The 18749-nt window shown below is 51.4% G+C and overlaps 1 protein-coding gene across 1 annotated transcript in view; it reads right to left on the reverse strand.

The window, feature by feature from the left end:
• Nucleotides 1-652: 652 nt before the first annotated feature.
• The window catches only part of Bean1 (brain expressed associated with NEDD4 1), a 43082-nt gene continuing 24985 nt past the window's right edge, over nt 653-18749 (reverse strand). The window contains exons 3-5 of the mRNA XM_026778886.1: nt 8398-8661; nt 4463-4613; nt 653-2771 (exon numbers count right to left, since the gene is read on the reverse strand). Of these exons, the coding sequence (XP_026634687.1) occupies nt 2438-2771; nt 4463-4613; nt 8398-8661 (749 nt within the window). The 3' untranslated portion in view covers nt 653-2437. The remainder of the gene's footprint in view (nt 2772-4462; nt 4614-8397; nt 8662-18749) is intronic.

Consider the following 18749-nt stretch of genomic DNA (forward strand, 5'->3'; position numbering starts at 1 on the left):
AGGGGAGCAAAAAGCATATTTTTGTCTGAATGCCATTTCCTATTTTTCTTGGCAAGATAAGCTTTTGGAGTACAGAAGGCCAAAAGGTGGTACCTGGTGTGCTTGGAATCAAGCCCTGAAATTGGTGGCTCAGCGTGTTCACACTGACATCAGACAGGCCTCAGAGAAGTTACACCAGGTTTCACAGAAACATAAGAAGGGGGCTGGGGAGTTGGCTCAGTAGGCAAAGCACCTGCTGAGCAAGCATGAGTTCAGGTCTCTAGTACCCCAGAAAATGCCGGATGCAATAGCATAGGCTGGGAGGTGGAGGCAGGAGGTTTGGGGGACCTGGCTAGCGAGACTAATAGGTGTCTCCAGGAACTAGAGAAGCAGAGGGTTACATAGAAAAATCTTGTTTCAAAAAAAACAAAACTGATAAATAAAAGCAGAGGACCACAAAAGGAACTCCTATAAAACTGACCACACAAACACCCCTGGCTACCTGGGCACAACCTGGCCTCACTGGCTCAAACCTGAGGCGTAGCCAGCTGGGCATGTCAATATTCAGAGGCAGATTAAAGATTACTTCCATTTAGGGGGTCCCTTTCCTCTCAATTGGCAGCCATCGGGAGCCTCAGTGCACACCTTTGAAAGTTACTTCTCTCTGCATCTTTGTTGATACGATGTATTTATTTTGAACACAGTAAAGATACATTGCTGCTTATTCAGCCTGATCCAGGAAGGAGAAAAGCTGTTCTGTAGATTCCTCCGACATGATGAGTAGGCAGGGATGGTTTTTCTCCCCCCACCCCCAGCACTTTCCAGAGCCACAGAAACAGACTGCATTTCTTAAACAGCGTCTAGTCCCTGGGGTGCATCTGAAAGGCGATACAGTACAACAGATATTTCTGCCTAGAAAGCAGAACGCCAGCAAGGTGGGCAGAACTGCTTGTAAACACAGTTCCCTCTCCCAGGTGGAGACTGTGACTCCAGCAGGCTGCTCACAGGATGCTACAGAGTGGTGGCTGGGTCCCTTTCGGCTCTGCATCAGAATAAATGCTATTTCTATAGAAAATAGAATTCAGGATAGCCATTCTTGTCACCCTCTGCTGAAGAAAGGGATTGCTGGATTTTCTTAGCCCTTCGTTGGAGAGGTTGAGATGTGGGAAGAGGGTCAATGGGGTGGGGTCTGCTGCTTCGGGATAAACGACAGACAAAAGGTGGGGAGTGAGGGAGGCTGGATGTCTTGCTCCCTGCCAGCGGCAGTGCCAGCAGGACACTCCTCAAAGATGCTTAGCCATCACCTCGGGCAAACTGGGTCTTCAAAGATCACCTCTGTCACCTTATATAGTCTTTGATGGAGTTTGCTGGAGTTCACAGGCCAGGATCTGAAACCTTCTCCAGCCAGCTGTCTCCACATACCTCTTTCTGCGACAGGATGCTGGCAGCAGACACTAGTCTTCTCAGAGCGGCATGGTGTTTTTTTCCCCCATGGGGTCCATATTCTGTTTATTTTTGTCTGTGCATATGTCCCAGAGAGGCAAGGCCAGAACTCACCAACTCAGTCCCCAGCCGTGAGTTGCCACCCCGGATGTCAACACTGGCTCTTAGAGTAGCTTGAACACTATCAGGCTCAGGCTGCCAGGGCTGGCTGGACATTGACTGAGCAATGGGCCATTCTGTGCCTAGAGTAGTGTCTGGGTAGCACTGTGATGAGACTATCCATACCTTGTCTTCCTTGAACTCCCAGTCCTGGTATGGGCATGGGAAGAACCGTGACCCTCCTCTATGACACATGCCCATGGGCCTGTGCTCCCCCTGTACTTTGGGGTGGGTGTCTGAGATGACCCACTAGCACCGCCACGCTGAGGACATTGAGACAGCAAGGGGCTCAATGGGCTGTCAGGACCTCCAGGTCATGCCTAAGCCACCAGACCTGTTTCTCCACCCTGTAAGAGGCGGGATGGTGACACTGGGGCTCTTCTGCCCTGGAGTTGAAAGATAGGCACAGTGCGTAGAGGGGCCTCACTGGGACCTGTCTCGGCTCCCAGTGGGACAAGCCCCGGGGTAGAGCTTGTGGCAGCAAGTGGACCAAGCAGTTTCTGCAGGAGAAGCAGATTGTGGCCACAGTCTAGAAGAAGCTGGGGAGAGGGAAGAAAGTAGGGCTTCCTACCTCACCTCTGCCCAGCACTGTTCAGAGAGGCACTACCATCAGGTGCAAGGCTGGAGTCGGGGGAGAGACACCAGATGGGGGACACTTCCTCTAAAGAAAACCTTCCCAGGTAAGTTTTGTAGTAGTGGGACCTGTGTCTATGCAGGTGTCTCTATGTGGTACGTGTCTGTGTGTGCACTTAGAGTATGCCAGTGTGTGTGTGTAGTTGTATATGCATGTGCACCTGTGTGCCCGGAGGAGATAGGGTAGCCTTGAAGGACCAGTGGGACTCACTGGCTGGGTCGCTCACACAATCCTCTCAGGGCTGCCTGTTGGAGCCTGGGTTGGGGTGGTTGAGCCCTGGGAGTTCGCTGGCTGTGGTTCTGGTCCTGGCAGTGGCAGCAGGTCAGATGGGGAGCCTGCTCCACACACAGCTTCGTAAGGTGGCAGCGTGTCTATAGAGACAGTGTGGAGGCCACTCTGGCCCTGGGTCCTCTGCTCCCGCTGATGGTGGCTGTGGCTGCTGCCTGAGTCCAGGACGCCATTCAGCGTGGGGCAGGAGCCGGTCAAGGAGTAAGGTGGCGGTGCATCCGTGGGGACGTACAGCTGAGTGGCCCCTGGTCCCACGCACTCCTCATAGCTGTGAGAGAAGAGGTTTTCACTCAGGGGTTATGGATCCTGAGACGTTAGGGCAAGTGGAAGAGTCCGTTCTGTGTGCTGAGGCGCTGCCCTCACTGTGGAAGGTAGCTGGCCTCACACATGCTGGAGACTACACCTGTCCCTAGGGAGGACGATCTGACACCCTTGAGACATGGATCCTGCGTCGACTTTAGCTCACATATCGTGTGAACCCAAGTGAGTCCCTATCTCTCCCCCTCTCCCCCCCCCCACTCTGGAGGGGGGGTTAGATTCCCTGGAGCAAGAGCAGTCACTGGATAGGACCAGGCTGGGCACTGTGAACGGGCCAGGTAGGACGCCCTGAAATGTGTCCATTGCTGTCTTTGAGGTTTAGGAAGGAGCCCCTGGGGCCCCTGAAACCGCGGTTGTAGGGCTAAGAGCACCTGCTGCTTCTCCTAGCTCCCCTGGTGGGAGAGAAAGGACATGTCTGCCCGACACAGGGTCTGCAGTGGGAGGTGACAGGACTCTGACCCCCAGCTCTAATGATGGTGACCACACCGTCACTTCACAGGGATGCCCTAGTGAAGGCTGGCCATGATAATTCCTGTCCCAGTGGATGGGGCTTGGAATCTGGGGCTCTAGATGCCCCACTCGAGGAGCAGAGGCCTAGTGTCCAACCAGCTTCCTTCTATGTTTCTCCCTTGCCCTCACCATTGCCCCGAGTCTCCTGGAGCAGTAGACATAACTCCTTCAGGCTCCATGGGCTGCCTAATTTGCTGGATTTTTCTTAGTGGGGAGAACGCACTGTGCGTAGTTGAGGGCATGGTTCAGAGTGAGACCAGAACCCTATAGCTCCGAAGGGTGTGCCCTGAGGACAAGCCCACCTCCCTTGTCCCCCAAGGAGTTCAGCTGCTTTAGCCTGTATGGGGAAGGAACTGGGCTCTATAGGGTGCCCTTCTGTCCTTGTGACCTACATAAAGTACAGGGCCAACAGGGGCTACTTTGATTGATGTAGGAGCTGCATAGGGATGGAGTCTGTGAGGAGGTGGGGGGTCTCTGTGAGTCAGAGCTGTCTAGGTTCATATCAGACAGGAGTAGGCTGATGATAGCCTACCTGCCTGGGATAACTGAGATTGGGACCCGGATGACCTAAGGCAAAAGGGTGCAGAAGACAGGGACAGGATTGGAAAGGCAGGGTTGCATGTACACCATTGACACCCAACAGATGATAGGGGCTAGCCAAGCCTGGGGACTCTGTGGCTGCCCCTGCAATGTCTGAGAAAGACTGATCTCGGGGTAGGCATGGATTCCGGGGGTCACAAATGGGAGCACCACAGATTTCCCCCCTAAATGGACACCGATTCTATGGTCATGATCTCGAACATCCCACCATTTCCATCCCCAGGGAGATCCCTGGAGGGACTTATAGGGGCTCCCCAAAACTGTCATGAGACTACCCCAAATCTACAAGACTCTCCTCCCCACCACCCATCAGCCTGAAGCATCCCAGCTGGTCTCTGTAGTCCCTCCTGGTGACATTTCCTGAGTCATATCCATCCTCAAGGGGACTTGCTTAGTCAGAGAGCAGAGGCTGTAACCATGCCCACTGGAATCCATTTGTATTTACACACGGGGAGCTGAGGTTCTTTCCGTGGGTGGGAGATCTTTGGATCCAGAAAGCCCACTTCTCTCCCCACCATGAGGCCTCCTTACCCTGGTGGAGAATCTGGGTACAGCTCCCTGAGCACTGTGACATCCACGTCGCCATCAGAGCTGATGTCCAAGGGCGAGCGCCAGTCTTCGGCAGGGCTACAGACGTAGGGCATCCTGCGGCTGGAATGGCTGTGCATGTAACTGCCAGAAGCTGCAGAGAACGGAAGCACAGGCAGCACTAGGGACTTCCCTCAAAGTAGCAGTCTGTCTGAGGCTCGGAAGTCCTCACATGACCCCACCCCCCTTACCAGGCATGGCTGCCCCTCCTGAGCAACACCACCAGAAGGTGGGCACTGGGGGCTGAGTCACAGGGAGGAGACAAGGCTGGACCTATCCTGACGAGCTTCCAGGATGGACTACAGCTTAGCCCAGGGCAGCCCTGGCACGGGGTGGGCTAAGCTTTGATAAGTTAGAACCCGACAGTGGGAGAAGAGACATGTGCTCAGCACACACGTGACTCCAGAGACTAGTCCCCACTCCCCATACAGACTTCTTACTCTCGGTCCAACAGCAATGGAAGAATCTAGATCAGGAACCATAGCACAGGTCCAATTCCGGGATTATTCACGGGGACCGAGAAAACACTCAGAGGAATATATTGCAGACACATCCATTCATTGTTGGCGGCTCCGCTTATCTGGCAGGTCATGACCCTTATTCGGTCCTCCACATTGCCTATATTTTTAAGGTTTTCTACAATAAGTGCATATTACTTTTCTACTAGAGAAAAAAATAAACCCAATAACGGGCTGTGCAAAGGAGCTGAGCCAAGATTTATTCCCCTTTCAGGGTGTCGGTTGAAATATGGGAGCTTTGGAGTCATGTAGGAGAAGAGAGCCAGGAGAGATGAGACAAACAGCAGAACAGAGAAGCTAGGCCAGGGCCACAGGGCGCTGGAGCTGGGGTCCTGCACTGCCAGAGCTGTCCCTGTTGTCCTCGAGTTGGGCAACAGGGAAAGGGTGGGTGCTGAAGGAGCAATGCCAGGTGCATGGAAGAGGCAGGAGGTGCTGAGTGGGAGGAGCAGGAGGGCATGAGGTCTACCTAGCACCATCCTGGTACTGGGTCTACCTAGCACCATCCTGGGTGAGGGATAGTTAAAGTGGTCCTGGACTCCTCGTAGGAGCATCGGTCATGTCCGCCTGATCTGAGCTCTGCTCTTGTCTGCTAGGGAGAACTTAGTCCCTGGGGAGACTCGGGGCCTGGGATGGCTGTCCATGAAAACTCGGGGCCTTGCCTGTCCATGCAAACCTGCTGACTTTTCTTCTTAATCCTAGCTAGTTCGGAGCATGTCACTAACTGGCCATCTATCTTTCTTCCATTGTGACAGATGACCCCCTCCCAGCTCTGTCTAAGGTCTGGCTTCTTGCTTCTCTCTAGACTTTCCCAGAGGAGCAACATCTAGGTCTGAATGGCCCTTGGCACCTAAGTGTCTGTTGGACCTCGCCATAAGCCCACAGGTGCCCCTTTAGGACTGTGTGGGGGTTAGTCTGAGTGCACCCAGGTCAGCGACCAGGGCTCACGTCTTGCAAGAGGACGGTCCCAGGTCCATTGCTCAACTGCTCCAATCTCAATTTTGGATCAGCAAATCGGGGGTGAGGAGCAGAGCTAGTGACTCAAGACCGAGGAGAATTTTGCATCAGATAATGCAAAGGAAGGTCCAGGTATCCGCAGGTGATTTTATCCGCCGGTCCTGTGTCAGCTTCAGGTGGCCCTTAACTGCTGACAGGTGGCCCACCCCAGCTGGCTCTTCCTTGCTCTCAGGCTCTTCTTGCCTTGGATGAGGAAGGCCTTTCAGGTCTCACACAACACTTCAGCGACAGTGAGAAACTCTTCAGAGCCCCAAACCCTATGAACCAAGCCGCCTTTTTTCTTCCCAACTGGGGGCAGGTGGGCTTTATGCTGGGTAGTGGCCCTGGCTGCCCATGTGCAGACTCCTGTGGGCCTTGTTCCTGCCGTGGAACACTGTCTCAGAATTGGACCTTTCTGCTTCATTTAGATCATGGGTGGTCTCCATCAGGAATGAGACGGTCAGGTGGCCATGTTCTATAAAAGGTCACGAATTCTGACATGATAGACACTCTGAGGATTGGTCCCTCTGCCCCGTAGTCTCCACTGTGTGACAAGATACCCTGAGATAATGTGTTCTTTTTTCTTTGTGGGCTCTCAGTAATAGATTTTCACTGATTGTTCATTCCAACATCCACCCACCCATCTATGTATTTACCTGCTCATCCTATCACGCTCCGCCTGGGCCTTCAGTTCTCATTTATCCATCTTTCTACCCTTACTCACCCAGTCCACCTCTCTCATGCAAGCATTGCCACTCAATCCCCCTATATATCCACCCTCCTGCTCCCCATCTATCTATTTTCCCACTGGTCTATCCATCGTCCTTATTTTCCCATCCATTTATCCACAAGTCTATGCATTTAACCCTTATGCACCCAGTCCTCTGCTGGCCTACTCCACCCACAAGTCCCTCTCTCCATTCATTCATCTGTCTGTCTTTCTCTCATTCATTTCTCCTCTCATCCACGTCTCCACTTATCCACTCACCCACCCACCCACCCCTTTCTTATCTATCTACATTACTTCTCCCTATATTTATCCACCCATCCACCTACCTCTTCCAGTATCCATTCGTCCATCCACCCACCCATCCTCTCATCTCTCTACTCACCCATCTCTCTATTTATCTATCTACTATCTATCTCTCTACCCACCCACCGGCAACCATCTCTCCATCCATCCAATCCTCCACCTACCCACCTACCTCTGCTTACTCACAAATCCATCTCCCATCCATCCATCCATCCATCCATCCATCCATCCATCCATCTCCCATCCATCTCCCATCCATCCCTCCATCCCTCCATCCATCCATCTCTCCATCCATCCATCTTCCATCCATCCATCCATCCATCCATCCATCCATCCATCCATCATCCATCCATCTCTCCATCCATCCATCTATCCATCATCCATCCACCCGTCCATTTCTCCATCCATCCATCCATCCATCCATCCATCCATCCATCTGATGGAGGAAGGTCATTGGTTAATTAAATAAAGAAACTGCTTGCCCTGATAGGTTAGAACATAGGTAGGTGGAGTAAACAGAACATAATGTTGGGAGGAAGAGGAAGTGAGCTCAGAGACGCCATGCTCCCCTCTCCCAGGCAGACACGATAGCTCTGCTCCCTGAGGCAGATGCATGAAGCTCAGACCCAGGATGGATGTAGGCTAGAATCTTTCCCGGAAAGACTGATGCTACACAGATTATTAGAGATAGGTTGATCGGGATATGAGAATTAGCCTGTAAGGGCTAGAGTTAATAGGCCAAGCAGTGTTTAAAAGAATACAGTGTCTGTGTAATTATTTTGAGGCGTAAGCTAGCAGGCAGCTGGGGTGCTGGGGACGCAGCCCCGCCACTCCTATTACAACATCCATCTCTCCATCCACCCATCCATCTCTCCATCCATTCCATCCATCCATCCATCCATCCATCCATCCATCCATCCATCCATCCATCCATCCATTGCTCTATCCATCCATCGCTCTATCCATCACTCTATCCATCGCTCTATCCATCCATCCATCCATCCACCCATCCATCTCTCCATCCATTCATCCATCTCTCCATCCATCCATCCATCCATCCATCCATCCATCCATCCATCCATCCATCCAACCATCCATCCATCCATTGCATCCAGATGCCAGCTGAACCTCTGTCAGCACAGCATGAACGAACAGTGACAGTGGCTGAGGAGTATGACATACTCTCCACCTGGCCTTCAGCCTCTCCCTAAGTCCTTCTCTTGGTAGACTACAGGCCTTTCATGATAGTGGACCAGGATACTTTTGTGATCCCATAGCAGAGCCACCCCCCATCCAGACACCTCCTTAAGTCAGTCACAGTGGCCAGAGCTCACCTTGGCCCTGCTCGTATTCTCGGTGTCGGCGCCGGCGGTGGCGGTGATGGTGATGGTGGCGGTGGTGGCGATGGTGGTGTCGCTGGATCCGGGCCTGTCGGTCCCTTCTGATGCTTCCCACGATGATGGTAATGCAGGAGAGGGTGATGACCACACCTATGACAGCGCTTGCCACCAGCACCGGAGAGACCAGCAGGTGGTTGTGCTCAGAGCTCTCGGAGAATGTGGTGGGGTAGAAGTAGCTGGTACGGTTGTATCGTGCTACTGCAGACAGAGAGAAGGGACACTGAGCTGGGTCCCAGGCCCGCCACACACCTTCCTCCTTCAACCCTGCCACCCTGGGAGTCATTTATCTCTAAACAGATGGAGGACAGTCAGGATCAGGCTTTTCATCTTGGTCGCTCCTGCTGTGGGGAAGGGGAGCACTATAGGGGTTTCTGGTGCGTGCAGGTTACCTTCCTTCATTTCTTCTGGACCTCTGCTCCAGGAGCCCCACTAGCCACAGATAGGAAAACCCAGACAGGGCAATGGACCTGCTCAAGGCAGAGCAGAGGCTCAGTCCCAAGAATCTTAGTAGTACACCAGGACTCTTTCCCAAAAGATGTCAGGTTGAAACATTTTTACCGAAGTCTTGAGAAGGGGTTAGTGTAGTGGCATTCATTTGTATTTTAATAAATAAAGCTTACCTGAGGATCAGAAAAGTATAACAGCCACACTGGCCAGCCTTGCAGACCAGGTAGCAATAATCCCAGTAGCCACACTAGTTTGCCGTAGAAACCAGGCAGTAGTGGTTCATGCTCTTAATTCCAGAACTAGAGAGGATTATAAAATGGGAGGAGGCAGCTCTCATTTTCAGTCTTATTCTGAGATTCCTGGAGGCAGGATCGCCATTTTCAGACTGAGGTCAAGGTAAGAACCAGTGGCTGACTTCTTTGCTTTTCTGGTCTTCAGGTTGCACCCCAATATTTGCCTCTGAGTTTTTATTAATGGCATTAGTAAGGCAGAGTATAAGGACTTGGGGCAAGGGTCTCAGCAAGGGGTATAAATCAGCCATAGCAGCCACAGGTACCAGCCACATGGTGCAGGGAGAGCCATTGCCTTAGTGAGCACCACTGAATTCCTCCAGCTCACTGAGGGTGGGGTGCAGGTATCCCTCATCAAGGCAGATGGGGCTCAATGCTGAGAGTCCATCCCATAGCTGACTACTTACTGTGTGGCAGAGCTGATCTGGAAATATGGCCCCCGAGTCCAGAGGTCCCTCTCTAGCATCCCTGGCCCTTGGTGGGGACCTTTCCTGAGGTGTATCCCCAACCTCTGGACAATAGTGGGGCACGGATTCTCAGACTTATTGGACCTTACAGGCATGGCAAGCATGATGGAAAGTCAGTTCATTCCCGGACCCTGTTCTGAGCGGGGTTTCCACTTGTCTGCCCATGGCCCATGTTAGGGGCACCTGTTCACTAGAACTGTAGGAGGTTTCCAGGCCTTGCATTTGATAACCCTTTGTGTCCTTACATCCAGCAACCAGGCCGGGTATATCAAAGGTGCCTAATATGTGTATTGTGTTAGTGGATCCAGAGAGGGTTTTAGTTGCTTTGGAGGCACAAGGCTTCTGTCTTGGGCGGGGCAAACAAGTGGAGTTTGAATGGTGACCTGCCTGGGTAGCTGCAGAAAAGCCTTTTAATCCATGTGAGGGTCTCTACATCCTCCATTCAACGGTGACTGCTTTTCTCTTCAAATTCCTTCCCAGCACGTACCCTAAAGCCCCACCACACTCAGTGCTCAGCAAGGACAAGTGGGTAAGGGAAGAATGGGGGAGCTTAATTGGGTCTGGAACACACTGGGCAGCAGTTTTGGCTCACACCGGGAGCTTTGCAGCATTTGCTCATCACCAGTAGGGGTGTGTGTCACTGTTATCTGTGCCTGATATACTTTGATTGCTGAAGTTTAGTATTAAAATCCCCCCTGGAGAAAAACATATAGTCATCCTCCTGGATATTAACCTTCATTAGGAGATGAAAGGAGACAGAGACAGAGACAGAGTCCCACATTGGAGCACCGGACTACAATCCCAAGGTCCAAAGCAGAAGCAGAAGGAGAGAGAGCACGAGCAAGGAACTCAGGACCGTGAGGGGTGCACCCACACACTGAGACAATGGGGATGTTCTATCGGGAACTCACCAAGGCCAGCTGGCCTGGGTCTGAAAAAGCATGGGATAAAACCGGACTCACTGAACAATGCGGACAATGAGGACTGCTGAGAAGTCAAGAACAATGGCACTGGGTTTTGATCCTACTGCACGTACTGGCTTTGTGGGAGCCTAGGCTGTTTGGATGTTCACCTTAGTAGACCTGGAAGGAGGTGGGAGGTCCTTGGACTCCCCACAGGGCAGGGAACCCGGTCTGCTCTTCGGGCTGATGAGAGAGGGGGAGTTGATTGGGGGAGAGGGAGGGATATGGGAGGCGGTGGTGGGGAAGAGACAGAAATCTTTAATAAATAAATAAATAATAATAAAAATAAAATAAAATCCCCCCTGGTGGGATGGACACTCCATGGTCCTAGCTGGGCATGCATGCCTCTCCTTGGCCCCCATTTCTTGTGTGTGTGTGTGTGTGTGTGTGTGTGCGTGCACGCGCGTGCGCACGCACACATGTGAACATGTGGAAACCCGAGGGTGTTGTCCATTATCATCTTCTACTTTATTTATCGGAGCAGGGTCTCTCAATCAAACCCAGAGCTTGCTGATACGGCCCCCATAGGCTTATGTATTTGAGTGCCTGGTCATTAGGGAGTCACACTACTTGGCAGGGATTAGGAGGTGTGGCCTTGTTGGAGTAGGGGTGGCCTTTGAGGAGGTGTGTCACTGGGAGTGGGCTTCAGGGCTTCCAATGCTCAAGCCAGATCCAGTGTCACTTCCTCTCTCTTGCTGCCTGCTGATCTGGATATAAACCTCTCGCTCCCTCTCAGCACTGTATCCGCCTGCACACCACCATGCTTCCCACCGTAAGGTTAATGTACTAAACCTCTGAACTGTAAACCAGCCTCAATTAAATGTTTTCGTTATAAGAGTTGCCATGGCCGGGTGGTAGCAGCACATGCCTTTAATCCCAGCGCTTGGGAGGCAGAGGCAGGCGGATCTCTGTGAGTTCAAGGCCACCACTACACGAGACTGAATCAGCCTAGAAGAGAAACAGAGCCAAGTGGTGGTGGCTCACACCTTTAATCCCAGCACTTGGGAGGTGGAGATGGGAAGTGATATGGCTGGGCGGAGAGAGGAGTATAAGACAGGAGGAGACAGGAACTCAGCATTCAGCCTGAGGATTTATACAGAATCTTGTTCCCTTGTTTCTGAGGACTTCAAGGAAGTAAGAATTAGTGTCTGGTTGTTCTTCTTCTCTGATCTTTCAGCTTTCACCTGCTAATATCTGACTCCAGGTTTTTATAATTTACCAATTATAATTTGTGCTACAAATGAGAGAGAGAGAGAGAGAGAGAGAGAGAGAGAGAGAGAGAGAGAGAGAAGGTGATGAAGTGCAAATCAGAGCCACAGTGAGATTGGCTTCGCACTCACTTGGATGGGATAATCGGTGGGATATATAACACCAAGTGTTTCAGAAGGATGAGAATCTTATAAACTGCTCACGGGCATGTACACACTATTGGCTGTTTTCTGAAAGCACCCTGGTCCTTCCCAAATGACTAAACATGATTTCAGATGACCCAGCTGTCTCCTCCTCGGCATATGCCAGGAAAATGAAAACACATTTGTGCAAATTAATATTCAAAAGGATATCACAACAACCCCCAGAGGTGGAACAAAGGCTTCTTCTTTCTCGGTCTTTAGACTTCCCCTTAAAACCCACCCTCTCAGAGACTGCCAAATTTGGAGATCCAGGGGTGTTACCAGTAGATGTGGGACCTCTGGGAGGTGGGGCCTCATGTGAGATCTGTTAGTCACTGAGGGCTCTCTGCTCTGATCAGAGATCTGTGCACCAATGCACGTTCCCCACCACTGTCACCCACGTCGTGAGGCAGGGCAGTCAAGGAGTGGCTAAGGCTTCCCTATGGTATTTGCACTTGGAACTGTCAAAATCGTAAGCTAAAGGAACATTAGCTGCCTCATACACACCAGGGCAGAGTGACTTTACCCAGCCACAGAGCATTTAAAAAATGTGTGTTCTTCAAATGTCACTCACTGCGATCTCTCAAATCTCACTTACTCATTTGTTTACTTATTTATTATGACATTGTGTCCTTGGGCTCCCTTACTAGTGTGTTAGCCCCTTGAAGACAGACTTCCTTCCCATCTGCCTTGCCTGGCTTACTGAGTCTGCACTGGTCAAAGGCCAGGCACATAATAAATGCTCATTAAATATCTGCAGGATGAAGGAATGAACTGCGGTGGACCTGGTTGGCTCTCTGATTTCCCTTAGGCTGGAATCCAGTTTCTCTTCTGTTTAACAGCTTGAATTTTAGACAAAGTGCCAACTTCTCATTTTAACTGTCAGCTATTGTTTTTTTCTTTTCTTTTTCTTCAAGATGCAGACGAAAGATGAAACACCCCTCCACCCACCCACCCCCACTCCAAAGGGATAATTTTAAAACTGTGTTGTCTGACCTCAACTTCGAGCAAATCCACAGCATGCTTTCCACCACTCCGTGTCTGTGCCAGTGACAGGCACTACTAATCGATCATGATTCTTCTCGGTTTGGTAGTCTTAGCATCCTTTTCCACGCGGTACTCCATGCAATGACTTGAGCTGCCCAGAGCCAGTCATGAGATCTAGCTTTGAGCCATCAATCATTCAGCGTGATACACTACGCCAAGCTGTCCCTCCTAAACCAATGGTGACGCTCTTGCTCTCACCTTCAGAGTCAAGGGCAGAGACTGTGGTGTCTGGGACTTAAGCTACGGGGGGGGGGGGCGAGAGAGCTGAGGGCAAGAATCTTGCTCCTAGTAGGGCTCTAGACTGTCCCATCCTGAACCCATATGTGGGGAACGTTGGGGACACATTAGTCACACCCTGATCTAAAGCAGATGCACACAATACTAGAAAGCTGTTGCTGTCAGAGCTGCAGCGCCTAGCCTGTAGACGGAGGGGTGTGTGTGTGTGTGTGTACATGTGTGTGTATACATGCCCTGTCTTCTATGCTCAGTGTGAAGATCCTACTGCCCACAGGAGTCAGCCCCATGGGGCTCCCTGTAGTTGTCCGTCCCTCCACCTTCCACGGCAGGAGATGAGAGCCATGCCTTGTCTGTGGACTCCAGGCTCATCATGGGTTGGGTGGGAGAGGGCATCATCTCCCATGCCCGCAGATAAAGCCAGTTGGCGCCAGTGTCTCTTGCGTGGCTGGCTGGGACATTAATCTCTCAGTCACCATCACCCACAGAGGAGGCTCTGCTTTAAATTATGAGAGCAAGGCTCGCCATTTCCAAATGCAGGGCCATTTTATCAAGAAGATAAATTTGCCTGCAGAGCAAAACCATGACAGCCCCCCTTCAAACCTCTGCCTCCCTGTCCCCTGCACCAGCTGCGGCAAGAACAGAGGAAGACAGCTTTGTCTCTGCCCCTGACTTCTTTTCCAGGCAACTTCTCCAATGTGCTCATGACCATATTAACACCACCTCACCATGTACACAATTCCTGATGGGTCACCATCCTTTAGGGCCGGCAAGAGTGGCAGCTGCTTCCTGAGGACCTACTGTGTGGCTCCACAAGACCATCTCATTTAGTTCAGTGATGGGGTCCCTAGGTGAGAGGTAAGGAAACAGCCACCAGGAGATTAAACACCCCCCCCCCCAAAGGTTGCAGAGCACCACAGAAGGGGATCTGAGTCGATGGGAAGCCAAAGTTCCCTTGCTGGACATTCAGATGAAGGTCTATGGATACCAGGTGCTGTGTCCTGGGAGCCCATAGTTTCTCATGAAGGAAAATCTCTCCTGAAATGATGCCAGGCCTCATCTGGGCTACTTTCTGTGTTGTCAGCCTATGACCCAGGCTCACTCAGGCTGAGTTAGCAGAACATTGCTGGTGAAATACCAAGCAGGCAGGTACACACGGAAGAAGCAGTTGAACAGGGCTGGGCCATGAACCACTGCTTTGTGGATGGTCACCTCTGGAACGGTTCCAGAACACCTGGAGACATTCTGGACTGCAGAGTGGGACCCGTGGGCGACTTGCAATTGCTGACCGCGCTGTAGCTATCCCAGGATGAGCATTTTCTATGCATGCGCCAAGCAGGCAAAATACTCTCTGCACAGAGGTCTAGCTCGTTTAAGCTGGGCTATGATCCCTAGAGGCAGGTGTTGTCTTTCTGTACACTTAAGAGGCACAGGGCTGGTCAAAGGGATAGAGCCAGGGCTTGGGGCCAAACTGCTCTTTACAATTCAGGAACCTGTGATCCAAGAAGCCTTAGTTTGCAGCTCTGGAGGGTGGGCACTTACCCTTTCTGTCTGTCACTCCCTCTACCCAGGGAGGGCTAGCTCAGAAGGGAAGCCTAGGAGCCACCAGAATGGTACCAAGAGCAATCAGTGATTCATGGCCCTGTGTGCCTTGGAGGAGGATGAAGGAACTGCTCTATCTAGGTCCGTCTCACTCACCCATTGGTCTGCCCTCCTGTCCATCACCCACCCAACTCTCCAGTCTAATTATAAGGTTCACAGACACGTGTAAGCAGGCGGAGTGTGAATATTGATCAAAGAGAGCTCATCAGGTCTTATGGGGTTTTTGTTTGTTTGTTTTATTTTACTTCAAGACATTGTGTTGTATCTTACTGTGTGGCCCAGGCTGGCCCAGAACTCACATCTTTTAGGTTGAGCCTCCCAAGTACTGAGGTGACAGGTGGGTACCGCCATGCCCAGCAGTAGTCAAGTCTTGAGGAAGGATTTCAGATCTAGGGGAGATGATGAACAGGTCTAGCAGATTCCACTGCAGAAGAATTTGGGGCCCCCGATGAGGGTCCATGCAATTGAGGAATAATGGGGGAATATAGGCTGCAGAGGAGACTAGTGCAGAGTAACCTTGGAGAGGCTGGCAGGGCCAGACCATAAGGGCACTTAAAAAGCAAATAAAGTGGCATGGGCAAAGCGTTTTCAGAGAGTCCCTGGACTGCTGAATGGGAGGCAGATGGGAAGATGCACGACGGGAGGCAGGGCACTTGGGAAGAGCCTGCTGGATCTGATACTAGGGGGAGGCAGTATCAGCATAAGCACGGATCTAGGGATACAAGGTGCTGAGCACAGTCTCCCACACCATGCAGGGCAGGGCAGAGCCCAGACCTCGGCTCAGGAAGACAGACTTGGTGCCAAAGCCTACGACTGCAGAGTTTCTTGGCTCCATCTGTCTGTCCTTTGAGCTAGCTTTGGAGACATCCTTAGTATGGTCCTAGTCTGCAGATGCGATTCTCAGGCCCCACAGGGTTGGGGCGGTACCTGGATTCAGGCGCCACTAGCGTGTCAAGCAGAAGCCAAATGTGATGCTTCCGGGTTAATCGTCCAGGAATGGGCCGGGAGTCACACTTAAGAGATCTGTGTGGATGCCATTGTCACGCCATCACAGGGGCTGAAGTACCATGCTGAAGAGCCTATTCCAAGTGTATGCCAGTCTGGGATCTAAGCCAGACCCCAAGCTTGTCTGGACGGTCCGGCAGCTCACGCAGCAGCGAGGCACAGAACAGGCACTGTGTTTTGGGTGGCTTTTCCCTGGGAGCTTTATGTGCTGGAAGTTTGGGCCCCCAAGTTACAGTAGTGAGAGGTAGTGATCTTTACGGGGTGGGGCTTAGTGGAAGAGAGACAGGTCATGGAACACCACTCTAGGGGAGGGATTAATGTTGGTCTTAGGGCAAGCTGGGTCTTATGGAAGCAGTTGCAGGACTATTATGAAAGAATTAATGTGGCCCCAAGGCCCCCACCCACCCTTCCTTCCTTCCTTCCTTCCTTCCTTCCTTCCTTCCTTCCTTCCTTCCTCCCTCTCTCCCTCCCTCCTTCCTCCCTCTCTCCCTCCCTCCTTCTTCCTTCCTCCCTCCCTTCCCTCCTCCTGTTCCCTTTCCTCCTTTCCTCCCTCCCTCCCTCTTCCTTCTCTTCCTCCTTCTGTCCCTCTCAAGGCTCTTAGTAGAAGCCAGCACCAGTGCCTTCTACACCTCCAAAACCATGAACCAAAAATTAATGTCTTTTATCTATAAACTAACCAACCTCAGGTATTGTGTTTCTTAGCAACAAATGACTAAGATATCAGGAAAAGAGAGTACAGTGGGTAGGTAAGGGGGGTAGTGGAACATGTTCTAATCTGGCTCTAACACTCCCTGACTATGTGACTTTGGACATGTTTGTCTCTGGACCTGCTGTCTGCCTTGAACCACTCTCTCTGAAGGGAAGGTGAATGGGGATAACAGGGAAGAGAGGGGGTGACAACCACGAAGGGATATCATGAGATTCAAGCTCCTTTTAGGCAGCTAGGGGCAAGATTGGCTCCAGTTTGGAGAATTTAGGCTGGCAGGGACACTGTAGCAGACCACCGCTACTAAATCCTTGCCGAGCACAGCATTTTGGCAGCCCAAGGGTCTCAATGAGCACAGAGGATCTTCCTTAGAGCCCCAAGCTATCTGAACCCCGGGGCCCACGGAGAAGGCACAGAGGCACCGAGGTGCTGACTCAGCACTTTTGAGCATCCTCCGGCCCATTCTCCCAGCGATGCTGCTGAGAAAAAGAAGGGGTGGAAGCAAGGACACAGATCTGACTGATGGCTCCTGTCACAAAAATTCTTAAGGCATTTGTCACAGGTGCACTTCCCTGGGACGTCTGACCTCAGCAAGATCCGCCCTCACAGTAGAAGTGGACAGGGTGGCTGTGCTCTCGCCAGAAGGGATGGCGGGAACATGGCACACGCACCATCTTTCTCTATTCCAGCTTCCTGCGAGGGCCGGGGAAGAGTGTAAAGGACCGAGCTTGTCAACTTGGACCCTATTACTCTCCTCCCCCTTGTCTGGAGCGTCATCTCAGCTCCCTTCCTGATTCCCAGCTGTGGACAGATGTTTCAAGAGGCTGACATAAGGATGACAGAGGGCTGGGCAGTTCAGAGACATCTCAGAGTGGACACAAAGGGTGACAGCGGAACAAGAGGTGGGAGGAGCATGGACAGAATCACGGAGTTAGAGGAGTTCCGGGAGACAGGTGCACCCCAGGGCGGGGTGGGAATGTTGCCTTAGACCACAGGGGTGAGGTAAGGTCGTTGCTGTTCAGGATTCTTTTGACAATGGGATGTACCGCTATAGGAAGTCCACTATTGTCATATCAGGATCTGTTTGTGATGTCAGGAGTGGGGGCAGATTATGGTAGAATGAAGTATAAAGGTGTCTACTTATTCATCAATTCTCCATTAATCACCCAACTAACAACTTACTCACCCTCTCAGCATCTACTTAGTAATCATCCACTTACCCACCGTCCATCCGTTCATCAATCTATCCATCCATAAGCACATCCCTAAATCCACCTACCCACCATTCACCAATCATCTTCTACCTATCCACCCCCTCATCCACCTGCCTCTCACTTATCCATCAATCCGCCCACCCACCTATCACCCACGCATTCATCTGTCCACCATCCATTTAGGTATCTACCCATCCCTTCATCCATTCTTTTACCTACCCATCTACCCATATTTATCCATCCAACCGTCTGTCTACGCACCCATCCGTACTATCCACCTATGACGGATAATCCACCCATTATCCACTCATTCATGCATTCCTAACCAATACTCACCAAATGCTTATTCCACACGCACGCCTGGCTTGCAGCGTAACCATGACTCAGACAGAAATGAACCTCTCAAACTGGACAGCAAGAGATTCCCAAACAGATATCCTGGCATGCAGAGAGGGAGACTCGGTGTATCGTGGTGTTTCCCGGTCCCACTTCACTTCTGCTCCCACCTGGCCTACAAGTCAAAGTTAACCAGAGAACACTCCACTGCCAAGCAGAAGGTTTTCAACCACTATGTTCAGATATAACTGGGAAAATATACGTGACCACCCACGAGTCCTTAATGATTCTCTAAACAAGAGCTCAGAGACACATCCTGCCTCTCAGATAAACACACTAAAATGAGCTCAGATGTCCCTCCATATACCTCAGCCCATATCTTTGTCACTTGGTAATATTTTATTTCTGGCTTGCAGAAATATTTATTCACCGGCTGGAAGTCGACTGGCTCACTTGCCCTGTTTCTGAGCCAGCTGTGATGAAGGATACAGTTGTCTAAAACCTACACCTGCTCTCACTTCCCTGCTGGCCTCCTCCCTGGCCTCCAGGGCTTCCTCTTCTCTGCCATCTCTATCTAGAGTTGGC

This window comes from Microtus ochrogaster, chromosome 4, assembly GCF_000317375.1.
Source record: "Microtus ochrogaster isolate Prairie Vole_2 chromosome 4, MicOch1.0, whole genome shotgun sequence".
Classification (NCBI taxonomy): domain Eukaryota; kingdom Metazoa; phylum Chordata; class Mammalia; order Rodentia; family Cricetidae; genus Microtus; species Microtus ochrogaster.